This window comes from Pan troglodytes, chromosome 5, assembly GCF_028858775.2.
Source record: "Pan troglodytes isolate AG18354 chromosome 5, NHGRI_mPanTro3-v2.0_pri, whole genome shotgun sequence".
NCBI classification, from domain to species: Eukaryota; Metazoa; Chordata; class Mammalia; order Primates; family Hominidae; genus Pan; species Pan troglodytes.
Genome location: NC_072403.2, coordinates 13,676,991 through 13,696,804, shown reverse-complemented (window position 1 = coordinate 13,696,804; position 19,814 = coordinate 13,676,991). Strand labels below are relative to the sequence as shown.

The window sequence follows — 19,814 nt, the reverse complement described above, 5'->3', positions numbered from 1 at the left end:
CTGGCCAGCAGGAATGCCAACAGGAAACCAACAGTCTTTCTGCCTGGAGAATCAGAGAACAGATCTGGGGCATCCCAGAAAGGAAGGGAACCTCAGAAAGGAAAGATGAAGAGAGGTATGGTCCTAAATTCTGGGTGACTCCCGGACCACCCATGCTCAGGGCAGATAACAAGCAGCCTGAGGGAACTTTCTAGTAATGTTCTGTATCTTGACAGAGGTTTGGGTTACAGTGGTGTATACACACACCAAAACTCATCAAATGGTATGCTTAAGAAATGTGCATTTCATTGTATAGAAATTTTACCTCAAAAATCTATAAACATTGAACTTTAATGGCAGGCAAGCAGAATTATTTAGAAAGCAGTGTACTGATGTCTGCAACTTTTTGTTTTGAGATGGAGTCTCACTCTGTTGCCCAGAGTGAAGTGCAGTGGTGCGATCTCAGCTCACTGCAACCTCGGCCTCCTGGGTTCAAGTGATTCTCTGCCTCAGCCTCCCGAGTAGCTGGGACTACAGGCGCCCGCCACCACACCAGGCTAATTTTTGTATTTTTGGTAGAGACAAGGCTTCACGTTTGAGACCAAACTCCTGACCTCAGGTGATCCGCCCGCCTCGGCCTCCCAAAGTGCTGGGATTACAAGCGTGAGCAACCGTGTCCGGTGATGTCTGCAACTTTACTTTGAAATGTATCAAAAAAGAAAAAAGATGGACAGCTGAATGGGAAAATGGATGGATAAACAGAATAGATACCCGATAAAGCAGATACAGTAAATGTTAATCATAGAATCTAAGTGGAGGGTATACAGACATTTGCTGTAAAATCTTCCCCTTTTTCCATATGTTGAAATTTTGTTCACAATAAAATGCTGGTAAAAGTTAAAAGATGCATCACAACTTGGAATTTGCTTCCTCAAAAAGGTGTGGAAGTAAATCACAATATTTGTAGAAATCAACATGAAGGAGGCCAGGAATTCATTGTGGAATTGTAAACAGAAAGCACTTAGGTAAGAGTTTAGTAAAACATGTTTGCTGCCCAGTAGGAAAAAGCAGCATGTACTATAGTTGAACCTTAGAGAATCATGGAAATAAATTCCTCATCTCAGTGAAATGTTCTGGTGACATATTTTATTTGTGTAGTGTTAACAGGGCTACCCCGGTCATCTCTGGGGTTAGTGATGCTAGGTGGCACCTCAGGAGAAGTTTTGATTCTGAGTTCAGCTTCCTATGAGCCAGGTCTCAAGCACCAAGGGGCCACGAAAACATCACGCTCAATGAGAGAGGGAGGGAGAGCATGCATGCATGAGAATAAACAAGCATTTATCCTGCCCTGAAAACAAAGTCCTCTAGGTGAACAAGAAATCAGAGATGCCCAATCCACTGGCTTCAGAAAAGAGCATCTCATGTCATCCAACACTGAGAGGAGAATAGCAGTGCCCTAGTTAGATTGCATCCTACAGGCACAAGATAAATGATTCTAACAGAAGCCGGCCAAATGGAAAAAAAGGGCACAGATATTTCAATTGTCAAGACACATTAACCTTGTCAACCCTGAATAATGCAACATTATATACTATTGTTTGTTCCTAAATACAGCCCCCCAAAATAAAAAGCAAAACAGCAATAAACTACTTATTTGGGAGGGGGGTAGAGGGAGTATACACTATAGAATACACCTTCCTCTATATCTACATATATTTTGGAAGTGTAAAATACAGAAGATTACCACTTGATAGGACAGATGCATCTGAAATTATTTTCATTTTTCCCTTGGCTACATCCTTGAAGTTCATGGAATAAAATGTGAAAGATATTTGCTACTTCTGTGGTCTATGTCAAGCCATCTCTCTCTCTCCCTTTGCTCCATCCTAAGACTACACTATATCCTGGAAATGAAAGTGTTTATATCTCACATACTCTGGTAGGGAGTGCAAAATTTAAGTGGGATAAGAAGGGGGGGAAGATCTCTGTTCCAGGACCTACCTGTCTCATTATACATAATTTAAGTACTGAAGGGTTGTTTAATTTTAAACAACTTTTATAGCAGTCTATAAAAAGAGAAACATCACATCTTGTATGTGCCTACTCTGATTTGACATTTTTTCCAACCTATTTGGACGCACTTGTGCCCACTTAAGCAGGCCCTCCGGATTGGCCACTCAGGGTTTAATTCTGCCTGATTCATTTCACCAATGGTCTGGAAATACAGTGAAGCAATAATGCACATCTGTTTCGGGCAATGAACCAAGAGACCACCCGCCCCCTGGGTAAAGGTATCTCAATCCTGCCCATGGCTTTGATCAGTTTTCAGTTTTTAAATGCTCCCTGTTGCCTAGTGGGGAGCGAAGTGACTTTGCTTCAATAGACATTATGTCACCCCTCAGTCCTTATGTAAACAGAATGTCTAACACCTTCACAATGTATGCCAAGCCTGCCAGCCTGAAGTGGAAGCTGACAAGATAAGTATTCTGCAACGGCACCTGCGTGAAGAGTCGTGCCTCCTTGCATGCACGAAAGCTCGAAGCTTTCTGCCTGGCACAACCAGGAAATTTAAATTTAGACTCAGCGGCATGTCTTTCTGACTTGTATTCATACTTATTAAAGTCATAATGACATCAGATAGAAGGAAAATAATATTTCTTCTTCCCAAAGCCTTTAAAAAAATTTAGAAAGTCACAGAACATAAACCCTGCAAGAAGGTAACTTCTCTTTTCCCTTTTTATAACCACTGCCACATACAGAACTTAATAAGCATTTCTTATAATAGCACACATGCTTCACAGTTTATAATTCTCTCGTTCAAATGCTTGATGTTATTTGTAATGAGAGAATGGAAGGAGACGGCATACACCAGTTTTATTTTTGAGAAACTGACATTTATTCAATGTGCACTTATTGGGTATCGACGAAGGAAAGGCACCATGCTAGGCACTTGGGGGGAGGAGGGATGTGTCAAAGATGAATAAAACATTTTAATAGGATAGGAATCAGAGAAGTCAGTGTTGAAGGTGATTCACCAAATCCCACAGCTGAGGGGTAGCAGAGCCAACGCTGGAACTTCAGACCTCCAACTCCTTCGTTGAAGCCTCATGCAGCTCAGCTGCAAACAGGCATCAGAAATTAGAATGCTGCTCTAGGCTGGGTCTGGTGGCTCATGCCTGTAAGCCCAGCACTTTTGGAGGCCAAAGCAGGAGGATCGCTTGAGCCCAGGAGTTTGAGACTAGTCTGGGCAACATAATGAGACCCCATCTCTACAAAAAATTAAAACAACTAGCCAGGCATGGTGGTACACGCCTAGTAGTCCAGCTACTCAAGAGGCTGAGGTGGGAGGATCACTTGAGCCCAGGAGTTCAAGGTTGCAGGGACCTATAATCGCACCACTGCGTTCCAGCCTGGGTGACAGAGAGGCCCTGTCTCTACAAAAATAATAATAATGATGATAATAAAGAATGCTGCTCCATGCCTCTCTGCATAGGACAAGTCCCCCGTCATTTGGCTCCAAATGTTCTTCTAAAGAGCCATGGCACATGGGTAAGCAAATTTCAGAAAGCCTTTCTTGACGAGATGGCACTTGAACTGGGGTTTAAAAAACAGAATTGAGAATGTGGCAATGGGCAGTTTCACTAGGTAAATAGGCAAAATCACAGAGCAGAGTGTGCTGGCTGGATAACAGCATATGGAAAGATGAGTAGAAGAGATGGACAGGGTGGACCTCAGAGACATCAGCTTAATCTAGTGGCCACAGGAGCCAATGAAGGTGATGGAGGAGGACTAACAGATCACACCTGCACCACAGAAAAGCCAGCCTGTCAGGGATGCAGGGATGGATTCACAGCAGAGAGACCAGTGCAAAAGTCAAGGCCAACGATTATAAAGACCTTCTGCAGGGAACTTAGGGATAGATGGAAAAGATGATGGGAAGATGGGAGTAAGAGATTTCAAAAGCAGGATCACTAAGCCTGGCAACTGACTTGATGTGGGCAAGAGGGCAAAGATTGAAGTTAAGCCTGAGTAACTAGCACTGTGGTTCCCAAACCTCAGTCACCGCTTGTCAAAGTGCAGATTCCCACACCCAAATCCCCCGAGTCAGGGTGGGGTCCAAGAAGCTGCTTGTTAATAGATCTGTGCTGATCCACAAACTTTGTTACCAGCTTGCAATGAGAGTACAGAAATGGAGTGTTTAGATGGTTTAACAGCAAGCTGACTGACAACTTTCTACAAATGGAATCTAATGATTAAAAGTTGAGGCTTGATTTTGAACATATTTCGGGTTTTTTTCCATGTCATTTTTCTACGAATGCATTTGTAATGAATTTTTGTGGACCCAAAAGTATGGGTCCACAAAAACTAAAAAATTTGAAAAACAAGTGGTTGTTGCACAAAGTTTGAGAAAAGCTGTGCTGCATGAGTCTGGGATGGGACCACACTTGGGGCATGCTCTGAACAGATGGGTCATAAGAGAGAAGGCAAACACGTGAGGAGGCACTCACAGCTGGGGGACATCTCTGCAGATGCATCTGACTTTCTGAACCTAACAGCTACCACCAGGCCACCGAGCCTTGGTGGCAAGTCACCTGGGAGCCTGGTACCTGCCCATCATCCTGACCTATGGCCACATGTTCTCTCTTTACTCCTGCAACTGGGTGTGACCTCCTCCCTATGCCCAGCTCCCTGCCTGTGTCCTGTCTCAGTCCAGTGTGCAGGTCTCATGACACAGGCCAACCCTTCTGAATCTTTTGTTGTATTTCAGAAAATATCCCCAAATACAGCAGCAGTCTTCGAGACAGGAAAGGAACCAAGAGTGAGCAGGCAGTGTTGTAGAAACTAAGGAGAGGATTTTTTAGAAGCACTAAAAAATAGCCCAGTAGGGAAAAAAGCATCGTCAACATGATCAAGGCTTTTGGAAAGGAGGATGAGGACTCAGGACAGTCATTAGCTGCCTTCAACAAAACACTTTCAGCAGAGGGATGGGGATGGAAGTCAGACCACAAGGGCAGAGAAGACAGTGGGAAGGAAAAAGTAACCTCCCCGAATGGTGGGCAGGTAGGGGACAGTTAAGTTATTTCACAAAACTGTTCTATTACATGACTGGGTGCTATTTGGAACATTCAGTTAACATTGCTCTAAATATTAGTTTTCTCCAAAAACCTCCAAATTCTCCCCTATCTTACTATCTACTAGTTCTTACTGTAAAAGTAAGAACTTTTATGTATCTGCAGCTGTAAAAGTGTAAGTATTTGCCTTGCTGAGATAATAGAATAATAAGTGACATCAGCCACTCTTTAAGGCAAAAGGCCATAAAGAAATACAGTACTTGTATTTTTGTGCAGAAAAAAATGCAGTTTCTATTTAAGCTTCCAGAACATTTGGAGAAGGATGAGCATAGGGAAAATGTCAGGGGTAAATTGGAGTCTACTTTCCTAGAGTTCTTGGATTTGTGCCCTACCCAAATTGCCCAAATTTAAAACAGAAACACAGGGAAGCATCTTTGTCCTGTGTTCCAGCGGGACCAAATCTTCTAAATTTCAGTCTTTAGAAACAAAATGCTGACGGGGTCACCACAACGCAAAACTACCCCCAGACACTTGCTTCCAAAATTAGAAAAGAGGTCTGCCTATTTTTATTATTATTTCCCAAAATCAATGTGGAAAGTGAGACATGGGGTAAAGGTCAATCACAGTTGCCAAGAGCAGGCTTGACCCTATGAAGATTTGACCCCATGGTTCTCTGATCCAAGAAAACAAGCCATGAGGATCTTCAGCAAATTCCATTCTTAAGGATGTACAAAGCCCATAAGAGAAAAGCAAGAAGAGCCAAGGTGTCGATGAAAGATGGGACTTTGCACAGCACTTCCTGTGTGTTGGGAGTGATGATTTCATTCCCTAGCACAAGAGATGCTTTAAAGTGTAGGTCAGAATGTGTTCACCATCTTCCCTGCCGTGATGGTTGCAGCCGTGCCTACCTATGTCTAAGTTTATCGAACTGTACACTTTAAGCTGTTCCTTATACGTCAATGTGTCAAATGAAGCTGCATTACCAAAAAATTTAAAAAGAATCGTCTTGGGAATTATCTAGCCTGGGGTTTCTCAACTGTGTTCCAGGGAATTAAGAGCCTTTAGCAATGAGGGTCCAACCAGGAACAGAGAACCTTCTGCAAGAGTTTACAACAGAGGGGATTTAATGCAGGGATCTGGTGGCACAGAAGCGGGAGGGCTACACGGCCAAGCAGGAAACGTGGTGAGGCAGCCCATGGATTGGCAACTGCAGGAAGCCACGTTCCCTCTTATGAAGGAGGGAGGAGAGCCAAGGGGTCCCTAGCATAAGGTGGGGACCAGAGAGAGCTGGAGCCACAGAAGAGCAGAGCAGCTGGAAACGCAGCCTCCTGGGGTCCCTCCCCTGATCTATGAGGACAACAGGAGAAGGTTCAGGAGTGGGTGTGGGGGCAGAGAGGCCTGGGTCTGACACAAGGGGGTTTCAGCCAAAAGGGGTTAGAGAGTAAAAGTCAGTTCAAACTCTGCTGAACCAAGTCAGCAGGCGTCTTTACTTCTGGCCTTGTCAGGGCATTAACAGGAGAAAGATTTGTAAACCTCAAAGAGAGGAATAGAATAGAAAGTGCTTCTACGGCCTTTTCTTGCAGAACATTTTGGAAAAGCAGTAACTTTTTGAAAAATGCTGATCTAGCCAATACAGTTTCCAGACAAGGAAAGAGACCTAGAAATTTGGTTAAGTGGCTTGAACAAGATATTACAAAAAAGAAGAAAAAAAAAAAAAGAAGAAGATATTACAAAAAAGAATAATACTAAGAACTAGAGCCCAAATTCAAGCCTCCTGGATATTAATCCAGTTCTCTTTCCTCTATAATAAACCGATCATAAGCATCTTCCAGCACCGTCAAGAAAACCAGCTACTTAACCATTGTAGTGGGTGAAAATGAGTCGTTTCTGTGGTAGAAAACTCCCGGACTCCATGGACGTGTATAATCTGCTCTGCTAGATCCATAGTAAAGGCTCCAAAACTATAGGTAAGAGCACATACGAAAGTGGAAATAAGTGCAATGGAGTTGCTAATTTTATTAATGGGAGGAAAAGAAGAGAAAAAAAAAAGGGGGGAAAGCAAGACAGAAAGGGACTCTTAACATCCACTGGATACCTCCTTCACCCCTGCAGCCACGTGGGATCATCCTACAATGATGACAGGTATGTGCATGCATAACAACAGGGTCAAACAATCTCAACAAATCAAGAGTTGGTGTTAGAAGGCGCTGCCCTAAACAGACCCCATAAAAATGCAAAGGCCTGCTCCATGGCCTTTCTCCATGGGGAGAAAGGCAACTCTCCAGATATCTTTGGCTCCAGGCACCTATGGCTTTCTTACTCTTCCCTTCATACACCTTAGTCCTGCCCATGGATATCACTTCTCTTTTTGCTCCATTAAACACCTATCCTCCCACAGAGAAGTATTAAACCACAGCACATCCTAAGTCAGATGTTATGAGACAAGGCTGAATTTCTCAAGCCCAGTGACAGTGCCATGACCCCAAGCTCTTTTTTTTTTTTTTTTTTTTTTGAGATGGAGTCTCGCTTTGTCACTCCAGCTGAAGTGCAGTGGCGCAGTCCTGGCTCACTGAAATCTCTGCCTCCCGGGTTCAAGCGATTCTCCTGCTTCAGCCTCCCAAGTAGCTGGGATTACAGGTGTGCTCCCACGCCTGGCTAATTTTTGTATTTTTAGTAGAGACAGGGTTTTGCCATGTTGGCCAGGCCGGTCTTGAACTCCTGACCTCAAGTGATCCACCGTCCTCGGCCTCCCAAAGTGCTGGGATTACAGGTGTGAGCCACTGTGCCCGGCCCTCTTCCCTATTTTTAAGAGGTTTCCTCTGTAAGGGAGCAGAATAGGGTGGGAGATAACGGGCGGGCAATTTAGCTAGAATTCAGTAATACCCCCCTACAATGAGTAATTGACGTGAAGAGAGATGGAGAGAATTCACTAAATGTCTCACCTGCACAATATTTGTAAAGGAATAAACACAAACCCCTAATATCCCTCAAACGAATTGCTCTTCAGCTACCACATTTCTGTCTCCATTATTGTCTTCTCATATTTATTTACCATTAACCTGTGTAGCTTTGTCATAGAAAACAGTCCAAAGGCAAATAAGCCTATTCGATATATCACTTACAAAGACCTCTGGATTGATGGAGTCCCTGTTAATTTAGTTTTACTCTGATCTAAATAGTCTCTCCTGAGGAAGCCTTTTAAGGTCCCCTGATCCTGCCCTTAGGGCCAGTACGATATTTTGCCAGTTTCTCAATTCTAAAGTCACATTAAGTTTTAATATAAGTTTTCAGAAAGGAAGGAAAAATATTTAACCTCTCCCCTAATAACCCCCCCAAATTTTAATAGTTCACAAGCACAGAATTCCTATAATTCTTGTTCATTCCTCAGGCTTCTTTATTTTACTCCCCCAAATCCTGCCTAGCATGGATCAAACAGGGCACAAGCCAGGGAGAAATTTAATCACTCATATCTCTGCCTGAGGGATTGTCTAGGTACTATGGTGACAGACACCTCAGTGAAACTATGCGGAGGAAAAAAGATTTTTAAACTCCTAGACTTAAAAACAAAGAAAGAAAAAAGAAAGATTTCTGATGGATTTGTTGTCAACACATAGAAGCACTATAAAATAAATCCCACATTGTCATAGACTATCAAAATTACTTCTTTAGGGACCACTTTAGTAAAACCCCAGAAACAAAATATTCTTCAACTGAGGTATTTTATAATTCTTTCCCCGAACTCTGGGTATTTTGAATTTTTATACTTTCATTGACTTGTTTTTCCTTGTTTAATGTACAGCTTCTCCACACAGGATTTGTAGGGCAGAGTAGTTTCACAACTCCTCGGCATGATACTATAGCGGTGGATAACATCATTACACATTTGTCCAAATCCACAGAATCTGCAACACTACGAGTGAACCGGGATGTAACTACAGACTTTAGGTGACAATGATGTGTCCATATAAGTTCATCAATTGCAACAAAGATACCAAACTCTGCTGGGTGATAATGGGGGAGTCTGTGCACCTGTGGGGCAGGGGGTACCTGGGAAATCTCTGCAAAATTTTGCTCAATTTTGCTGTGAACCTCAAACTGATCTTAAAGAAAAACCCTCTCTTTCTAAAAAATGTACAGCTTCTCCGTTGTTAACTTATTCCGATATGGGAGTCTACAAATAAAATATGAATAAAAATCAAAATTAAGTAAAAACTTTTAGTCCTTAATTTTGTAGTTTACAAAACTCAGTCTTTGGACTATTTAAATGTAATTCATAGATTTAAAAGGAGGGAGGGAAAATAACTGGTCTCAGAGAATAAGCAAGGCTAATATTATAAGAAATCTCCTGGCCTAATCAGCTCTTACCAATGATATGGTTCACTCATGCTCTGCTGAGACACAAATCAGAATTTTTTTTCCAGCCCATGTTCATGTACAGGAAACCAACAGGACTGTAAACACAGCAACAACAATCAACAAACGCAGACGTTCTGGACGGTGAAAGGGCAAGCGGCAGGAGAGTGATAATAAGGCCCGTGGCGGATATCGGAGGTCAGGGTGGAGCGGGCTCCGGGGCTCTGCCTCCGAGGGGCACTGTTTTCTGCGCCCTGTGAATCCACTCCACTCCACTCCCCCCGGTGGCCAGCTGAGCTCTTTGGTGATAAGAAAACAATCTGAACATATAATCGGCACTGTGTGGCAAGGACATTTCAGGCCTAGGACAATCCTGACCTGGCCAGCAGGAGCATCAGTCATCAAGGGCGTATGCCTATGAATCTGAAAGTCAGGAAGGCTCTCCCACTTGGAACCAGAACCTCATCCTGCAAAAATGTTTGAAGGAGATTCTTCGACCCAGTCATCTGGGACTGTGCTTGAGATAACGAGACCGTGGGGACCCATCAAGGAATTAACTGATGTAATTTAGATATCATCTCTATTATGGACCCAATCTGCTTAATAATGGAGATGGGAAGGGCAGGAAGAGAATCAGTGGCTATCAGTGGAACAATGCTGCTCAGAGCAACGTGGTTTTCAACTCAATTTCGGAGCAGAAAACAATTCTTTGGGGTCAACAGTCCTTTGGATATTTATAGATATACATAGCATTTTCTTTTCTAAAAGCAGAGTTCTTGGAGAAGATGCTATCCACTAAGAGAAAACCCCAACAATTCCAGATTTGGGTTTCCTCGGCTCTTCCAGGGTTGTGCTCTTGCCTGCTTTTGTAATTTCTCCTTCATTATCCACTCCAGCCTGGCCAACAGCCCTATTGCTTTGATGCACTAGGATCTCTGTGTGTTTTCATGGATTGTCCCTCAATCTTAAGAGGTAACAGCAGTAAAGAGAAAATGGTGGTGAAAACATCTAACAAATTTAACTGCGAACAAATAGATTAGATGATATGCGAGAACTTTTTAAGCTCTAAATTCTATGATCTATGGCGAACATACATTCACCAGTCATCCCAAACTCATTTAACCAATAAACCCCAAATGGGTTTTCTGTTGCTGGGGCATACGTGTCCCCAGAAAAACCATGTTAGGGATGGTAGCTGTGTTCCCAGCCTGGCTTCAGACCCTTCACTTTATGCATAGGGTGCTGAAATACTATATATTCACATTGGGAAAAAAGTATAGAGAACAAAATCTTCAAAACACTAGTGACTGAACACAGAATCTGATAAATTTCAGCGACCCACAATGTGTTACTGATTTCTAATGCTTGTAGTAAAAGGTGAACGGGGGAATGCAGGTTCTGAGAATTTCTGGTACTCTCGAAACTTCAGAGGTTAATGGCACTGAAAAATTAGAGTTAACTCTAATTTTCACCGAAGTGGTGATGGCTTTCCTTCCCCTTCATACAACTATCACCACTTCTCATATATTCCAGGAGAGACTAGTGCCGTTTTCTGACGCACACGTTTCCAGTGGGTAAAAGCTGGATCAGAGATGGGAGTGAGGGTGTTGAAGAGAAGGTAAGGGTATGATCAGAAAAGAAAGTGTATTTGAATAAAGTTAACTCCGCTGTCGTGATGAAAACAGGGAAATAAGAACAACATAATGCACTGGTTCCTTGTGGGGAACACAAGAGAAGATGCCAGCTATCACCTATATCTGCCCCCCAGGTGACACCCTGCGGCTGGAGCAGCCCAGCTGCTGGGCACATGGCTGGGTTGTGCTGTGGCCTAGGGAGGGTGGGACAGGATGGTTAATGTGTAACAGCTGTTTACATGAATGGGGCCTTGGTAAATTGTCTATTCCTATCTTAGGGAGTTTCTGCAGTGATTTCTACTCCTTTTACTCAGATATTTATGAAAACTAGCGAAAAACAAAATTGTCTAATTAAAATATTGTCTACTTTTCTTCCCACTACTGGAAGCACCAAAGATGGCAAAATGACTAAAATTTTGAACAGAAGAGGAAGAAAAATAGAATAAAGATCAAAGTAGAAAAATTAAAACTGTAATGACGTTGTGCTAAGTTAAACAATAGTCATTCCTGGCCAGACGCAGTGGCGTGAGCCTGTAATCCCAGCACTTTGGGTGGCCAAGGCAGGCAGATCACTTGATGTCAGGAGTTTGAGACCAGCCTGGCCAACACGGTGAAACCCCAGCTCCACTAAAAATACAAAAAAAAAAAAAATTAGCCAGGTGTGGTGGCGGAGACCTGTAATCCCAGCTACTCTGGAGGCTGACACAGGAGAATTGATTGAACCCAGGAGACGGAGAGGTTGCAGTGAGCCGAGATCTCGCCACTGCACTCCAGCCTGGGTGACAGAAAAAGATACTGTCTTAAAAAAAAAAAAATCATTCCCTAGAATAGTTCATTTTTGATATAAGATGGGAAGCAGAAAGTGAAGGATTGGTTTGTGAAAAAGTTACAGAAAGCTGCTTCATGATGCAAGACATTGTACCCTCTTCATTTTCCTTGTCTAACTCACCTTCATAAATAGGAGTGAGGCAAAGACAGCAGAGCTGCTATCTTTTAGTTTGCTACGTTTGATATACTACATTTGATAGCCAGTATTTAGCCAGTATTCATAGTCAAGTAAAATATCAATTTGAAATCCAACATATAAAGTAGTTACTCTCTGAAGACACAGAGAGGCAACAAATTATTATATGCTAAAGCAAGCACTGAGCGTTGTTTTTGTATTTAAACAGATTCTTATCCCAGGGAAGCCCTCCTCCAAGCTGATCAGAGGTAAGCTCTCAAATAGAGGAACTAACCATGATTCAGCACATTTAAAAAGGATTTATACCCATTCTTAGGACACCCAGAGGAAACACCATCTGAGGTCTGAACAATAGTATCTGCTTGCCCTTTGATCTTAGTTTAAGAACACTTTGTACAACTTTTTTTTGTTGAAATGCCACTGAATTTCAAATTTACTCTTTGTAATCTCTTTAGAAGAACGTCTACTGCTTCTTTGAATCACACTCTTGCAACCAAATTCTCCAAACTGTTTTTGCTGTGAGTAGCTTGCAGGCATGGATTTATTTTCTGCTAACAAAAATCTTCTTAAGTACAGGTAGCTTAAATGAAAAACAGTACTACTGATGCTATGTTTAGGAGAAAGAGATAGCGCATTATATCTAGTTACAAATACAAGTAGGGAGTATTCCATTTTTCTTCTTATTTATGTTTCCCAGGAGTAATTTTGTTCAGAAGATTGCCAGTATTTTTAGCACAAGTTTCTTGCTGCTTGTACTAATATATACTGATTCCCTTTTCTGAACACAATGTGAGTTTTTTAAATTGCCATTTAATCCTAGCATTTGGAGATAAATACCTCATGAATTCAAATAAACAAGTGAAATCTGAAATGTAGATATTTAATGTTTTTACTACTCTCAAATGTAATGCATATTACAAATTAATATACATATAGGTGACTAATAAAAAAGCTGTATTAATAAAGCACGATGATTTACCTCAAATACTGTGAACCTCCCTGTCCTAAATGTCTTCACTTTAAACGTTTTACTCAATAAAAATCAGGTATACCCTTTCTAAATAATCAAATCTTCCAAATCAGTGAAATATGAATTTGAAGCATGGGCAATGTCTATATGTTCACTAATTCAGCCTTTTCAAAGCATCTTCCATGTGGTCAGCATTATGTTAGGCACTTGGGCTACTGTGGTGGGTTAGTGTGGTTTCCGCCTTTGGAGCCTGACATCCTACAGGGGAGACAAACAAATGAGTAAGCAAATTTAACAAGAAAAAAGAAAAACTTGTGATAAGTACAAGGAAGGAAATAAGCAGAGTGCTGTCATGGTACAGAAGTGGGTGGGATGGAGGCATGACCAGTTTATATAGAGTGGCAGAGAAGGTCTCTCTTAGGTGAATTTTAAGCTAAGACCTGAAGGATACCTCTCCAAGGTCACCAAATTGGCAGGGATGCTGACTAGGCTGCCAAGACATTTTTAGCATTAGAAAACAAATAGAAAATGGCATCTGTGGCCCTGAGTGAATGCAAGTTCACGAGCTCACCCAGGCACTCTGCACACCAGCAGCCCAGGCAGCAGACGGTTAGCATTTAGAAGGTGACACATCCCAGCCTATTCACCCAGAAAGAGTTTGAAACAGTCAACATAAACAACAATGAGCTGGTTGGATGACCAGCACTTGCGCTATGAGAGAGAAATTTATCCTGTTGATTCATACTTCCTGATAGTCCGGCTGGCTTACAAGGCTCGGGGTGTTTCAAATGTATTTCATGAGTAAATTATTCCCCCAGTCCCAGGGAAGTCGGATGTTTACAACTATGTAATACTTTCCTTTGTACTTCCAGTGTGTAATTTACTTAACCTAGTAGGTATAAGCGTACTTTAAAACGCAGCATGTTTATCTTTCTGTAGATTCTTTAATAGATGAGTCAGGTAATGTGGCAGTTGACATGGCATTGACAGCAATTAGGAAATCTGTAATTCTCTAGCATCCCTATATAGAGAATCCAACATTGGTACGCAATAACTTTGTTCAAATGAACTGTCCTTCCTATGTTCAGAGTCATGGCAATCAGATTTTACCCCATTCTAGCCTCTGATGATGAAATACCCCTTTCCTACTGCTAAATGGATTAAGATGAAATAGAATTGCTTCATTGGCAGGTGGCATGGCTTGCTGCTTGGATTCTACTTACCTGCGAAAGGTTTTCTCTTCATACTATCAGTATAGAGTCCAGAAGTGGACCTACAGTAGCTATAACTTGTACAAGGAGCCCAGTGATAGGAATATGAGGGGCTTAGGATAGAATTCCCATCCTAGAATTCTCTTTCGGTTCTGTGTCAGCCTGTCCTGGGGCCTGGAATTGCACTACTGGGTGAGTTCTCTTGAAAATTTTTAGGGGATTTTTTTAGATCTTTCAAAATCCTTTATGAAAAATGTCAATATCCCTAGGGAGATACTATGTTAAACCATCACCCTAGTAAGGATTAGCTGACAGCCAGCTTTAAGCAGTGTGACTCAGAGGCAGTGTGTCCCTGTAGCCCACGAAAAGTCAGAGAAGCAAGGAATAAGGGGAATTTGGGGGGTCACTAAATACAGTAAATATGACTGTACTTTACAAATTCGCCGTAGGCCCGGCTCTTGAAATTTCAAATACCATCTAAGGCAGTGGTTTCCAAACACTGACATCACCTGAGATCTTGACAAAACAATGACACTGCTGGGCATGGTGGCACACTTCTATCTTCCCAGCAACGCAGGAGGCTGAGGCGGGGGATTGCTTGAGGCCAGGAGTTTGAGTCCAGCCTGGGCAACGTTGGGAGATCCTCTTTATTTTTGTACAAAAAAATACTGCTACCTGGTTTCCACCTCCACACATTCTGATTTGATATGGAGTGCCACCTGGGCATCTGGATTTTTTTAAGGCGTTCCCCCTACCTCCCACGTAACACCCAGGTGATTCTAATGTGTAGCAATGTTTGAAAGCTTTGCTCTTCATCTCTTACTGGGACAATGTATCCATTTCCTTCAGACATTGGGATCTCCTGTGCCAGTGTTTCCTGACCACGGTAGCATATTAGAAAAACCTAAGGTACTTAAAAAAAATGATGCCTGTGCCCCACCCTCAAAAGATTCTGACCTAACTGATCTGGGCCCACGAAGCGGCCCTAATAACCCTAGATCTCTAAGTCCCCCGGGTGATACTACAGGGCAGCTAATGCTGAGAACCTCGGTTCAAGCCCAGGAATTGTTTTCCCAGGGACTGTAACACGATTCTCTGTGAAGTAGCCAGGAGTGCCAGTCTTCCTCCCCTTTGTCCAGGTTAGGACTACCCCCAAAAGGCAATAAAACATTTCCCCAGAGCTGCCAGGAAACCTGGAGGCGGGGTGGGGGCGGGGGGCGAGGGTGGAAGGAGAGGAGAGGAAGAGAGCAAGGGGAGGGATTTACTAAGTCAGAAGCAGCAGAAAAGTTAGGATAAGGAACAGCGCTGGTCCTCTGCCACCCTGGCCCCCACCCACTACAAATTTTATTGACTGGCATGAGAATTTCCTTAGAATGCTTCCTGGAGGTGGCTCAACCTTGGATTTGGTTCCAATAAATTGTGAAAATTCTTGTCCAATCAGAACCCCGGGCAGTGCAAGCAGCCAGATTGGCAGGCCCTGAGCCTGGACTCCTGTGAGATTCTGTTTCACGAATTTCCCAGGAGGATTTCTGCACCACTTGGATGCCAATCGCCCTGCCTCCACACCCTCCCATGGCTCTTACCCCCCATGTTCTCTCCCTCAAAGCTCAGTGGAGTTGGGAATCATAGATAGGCTGGTAAAGAAATCACCCAGTCTACGCGGGAATCATTCCAGTAAGTAACGCCGTTAAAAGACGAGCGTCTTTGACGTGGCTGGGAGACCCGTGTGCTCCTTTGGCGAGTGTCTGCTCACCCACTTTAGGGCCTGGGCACAACCACCGTCTCACATGGGAAGGAGGCCCGCGAAGACCCACCCCGCCGCGCAGCTGCAACCATCCCGGGCGTAGCCAGTGCACCCATGATCTGTCCGCTGACAGCGCGTCCCTCCATGCTATGTCTGCGCTAAACTAAGTGAGCTTATGAATGAAAAGCAGTGCAAACCGGAGGCACTGACTCCGAAGAAAAGAGTCTTCTCTGCACCCTTCTCATTTACAGATGAGAAGACTCAGGGGGGTGGGAGGGGGGAGAAAGGGCGATGTGACTCGGTCCGGGTTTGCCACAGAACATTTGTGGCGGAGCTCGATTTAGCCGCCCTTGAATTTCCATTCTGTTGCCTGGCAACCGGTTCAGAGGAGCTCAGCGCCCAACCCCGGCCCCTACCCCGCACCCTTTCTCTGCCCGTGCAGCTTGGGCTGCATTGATCAAAGGTTCAGCCTTTGGGGACAATGGCCAAGGGCATGTGAGCGGGGGCACAGGACGGATTACCCCAGTTGAGCTTTCATCCCGCCCCAAACAGAAGCGAGCCCCGCCCGGCCGGGATCCGAGCGCCTTCCGCGGTGCTTTCGGAACTTCCCTCTGCAACCTCCCCCAGTGCCGTGGATACCTCTAAACAGACTCATGGCAAGTTTTCAAAGTTCCCAGCCGCTGTCGGATTCCCTAAAAGTCTCGGTGGGAAAACTGCACTCCAAGTTAAGGGGCAAAAGAAGGCAGTTTAGAGGGAAAAATCGTACTGAAGAGCCCTCTTCCCAGGATGGCCACACTCGGGCTGGACTCTTCTGCTGCAATTGAGTTAACCTGGCCAGAGCTGGGCAGAAGTGAAAAAAAGCGCGGAACGTGCTCAGGGAGTCCGCAAATACACGCCCGCTGGGGACAGCGCTCCCGGAGCCCCGCGGCCCGACCGGCCAGCCGCCTCTGGGGGCCTCGGCGCGCAGCCCTGCCCGCGGCGCGGGGGAGCGCATGTGCCGCCCCACCGCCGCGCAGGTGGCGGGAGCACAGCCTGCCTGTCCCCGCGTTCTCTGGCGTACCAGGCAGGACCCGCGCGCCGGGAGCTCCTCCACCCCCTCACTCCATCCCCTGGGCCCGGGACACTGAAAAGGGGGAAATGTTCTCGTCATTACGTTACCCCAAATCCTTACCCAGGTTCACAAAGCTCATGACCATGTCCGCGTCGTTGAGGAAGGCGCTGTCCTGCGCGCTGGTCAGTGGGGACGCGCCGCCGCTGCCAGATCCGGGGGCCAGAAGGCTCTTGCGGTTGAGCGGGTGCGCGGCGCCCGGGGGCGGCTGCCGACGCTGGGACGAGCTGGCTGCTTCGTGGGGCCAGGACTGCTGCCTCTCCCCCTCCGACGCCCCGTCCTCGTCGTTGTCGGCGGACAGGGCGTTGTACAGATCCAGCATGAAGAGGGGCGCGGACTTCAGTCGCCCGGGAGGGGGCTCTCCGCGAGGCAGCTGCTGCTGCTGCTGCTCCTCCTGCTGCCGGAGCGCCGGGGGCTGCGGCTGTTGGAGGCCGTGCAGGGGCCGGGGCCGGTGCGGGAGCCCCAGCACCGACAAGATCTCTTTCTGCATCTCCCGCTTCTCCTGCGTCTTGAGTCGCCGGTACAGGAAGCCCGAGGAGGACTGCGGCGACGGCGGCGGCTGCTCCGTGCGGCCGGGGCTCCCGCCGTCCCCCAGCAGCTGCCCCCCGGCGGCGGCGGCCGCGGCAGCGGGCAAGGGCGGCCGCAGCGGCGGGGGCCCGCAGCAGCTGCACAGCAGCCCCCACCACCAGCACAGCCACTGCGCCCTCCGCCCCAGCCCCGGCATCCCCGCCCGGCCGGGCTGCCCCCGCGGATCCCGCGAGGCGTGGAGCGGCGGAGCGAGGCCGGAGCGCGGCCGCTGTGGCCCTTGGCGTGAGCAGTCCCCGCCACCTCTCGGCGGGCTCGCTTCCCCTTCCTGGCCCTCAGTCCTTATCTCTCATGGTCGTCCGGGGCGCCCCCAGTTGCCCAGGCTAGAGAGGTGGCGAAGGGGCGATCACCAGGAGAACCGCTTGGAGGGGAGGAAGCGGAGCCTCACAGCCTCGCGCAGATCTCTAGAGGCGCGCGGTCCAGGCCAGGTGCGTCCGAGTCCGGGCTGCGCTGCAGCCTGCGGCCCTGGCTCCTGCGAGTCGCGGCGCGGTCACTCTGGGCCTCGCTGGCCGCACACGTGCGCTGCCCCGCGCTCTCCCTGGCGACTGAGTGGGACCCGGGGCAGCGGGGAGCGGGACCGCTCACGAGCTGCGGGAGATGCCCGGCATCACCGTGGCGCACGCCCCTCCCCGGATCGCAGGGCCACCATGAAGTTTACCCCGTTGCAGGGCCCAGGCTGCGGCGACAAGGCGTCCCGAAATGCCAGTCTGTTCCGCGAGGTTTAACTTCCTTCTCGCTCACGAACTCCGCGCCCCTGAGCTCTCGAGCACCGTCGCTCCCACTCAAAATCTCCGCGCGCCGCACGCCTCCTCAAGCGGAGGCGGCGAGGATCTTGCTTTCCGTTCGGCGGTCGCCCGGCTGCCCAGCAAACCCGCTGGCAGAAAGGATGGGAAGGTAGGGGGCTAGTGCACCGAGCAGCGGCCGCGGCGGCGGCGCCGGAATTCGGTCTCCCGCCTCTCCACGCCGCGCTCCCCGCAGCGGCCAACGTGGGCTTTCTGCTGCGCGCCCGGCTCAGGTACCGCACTCCAGCCCTGGGACTCCCCGCCCCGCGGTAACCGACAGGCTGGCAGCCAATGGGGACGCGAAGCTCGCGGGCTATTTAAATAGCCCCGCCCCTTCTTTCACCCTCCCTCTCCCGAGAGGCGTCGCCTCCGCCGCGCGTAGGTTTCAAGACCCGGGAAGTCTTGGAGGCATGCAAAGAGCCGCGAGGTGCCAAAGGCGAAGAGGTCATCGCTAGTAAGAATGATCTGACCAATACCCCGATCTGAAGCTTTCTCTTTTACCATCATTTAAACGGCCTAAGTTGATGCTTTAACTAAATAAAAATAATAACAGCGATTAAATCACTATAGTGCCAGAACTGAGGAAGAAAAGAAAAATGATAGCTTTTCCATCCCTTCCTTAGTTTCTCTTATTGATGTAATGTAGGCGTTTAGCGGACACGTGGCTTTCCACGGCAGCTGCTGGAAGTTGGGACACACCCTCCGGGGAGGCTACTCACAAACTGACCACAGAGAGGGCCACATGTAACCCAAGCCAGCGTCCTGAGAGTTTGGGGTCGGATGTGTTGACTTATCTGTTCATTTGTGCTTTGGTTTGGCTTCTTAAGCTAAAGAAAGAGGGTGTAATCAGACAATATATTAGAAAAAGCGTCCCCTGTCTTCTTGGAAATGTCTTGATTCTCCAGCTTATCTATTAATGTTGCATTTTAATATTGAAATACAATGTGACTTATATGGTGCAAGATAAAACTTGAGGAGAGGTGATAAAGATAACTCCAGGAAGAGCAGGGGCTTGGCATGCATTCTGAATGGTCAGGACAATAGACAGGGTCCTGAAACACAGGTTGCTGTGGATTTTAGACAAGATAACACCACCACCAACACCATTTGCCAACGAGGACGCAAATTCATTTGCCTTTACCCCGCCCAAGAACATCCAGTCATCTATGGATGGTAGAAGCAAATTCACGTAAAACATGAAGGTTTTTTACTTGGTGAAAATTGTGTGGAGTTGAAAATAAAAACTGCAATTTTCTGACTGCCAGCCTTAGTCCAAATGGTCCTAGGCATTTGAGAGTGAAGTCAAATAGATTATAGACTGTGGGATTCATGAATTTATGAGATCATAGGCTTTCTGTTGGTCGAAATCTTATAAGCATTCCTATCCTATTTCCAAGAATCTATTTCTCATG

At 46.3% G+C, this 19,814-nt stretch overlaps 1 protein-coding gene across 1 annotated transcript in view; it reads right to left on the bottom strand.

Annotated features, from left to right (window-relative positions):
* Window positions 1-18,617, bottom strand: part of BMP6 (bone morphogenetic protein 6) — a 154,133-nt gene extending 135,516 nt beyond the window's left edge. The window contains exon 1 of the mRNA XM_003950711.6: window positions 17,099-18,617. Coding sequence (XP_003950760.3) covers window positions 17,099-17,759 — 661 coding nt within the window. The 5' untranslated portion in view covers window positions 17,760-18,617. The remainder of the gene's footprint in view (window positions 1-17,098) is intronic.
* Between the last annotated feature and the right edge of the window lie 1,197 nt (window positions 18,618-19,814).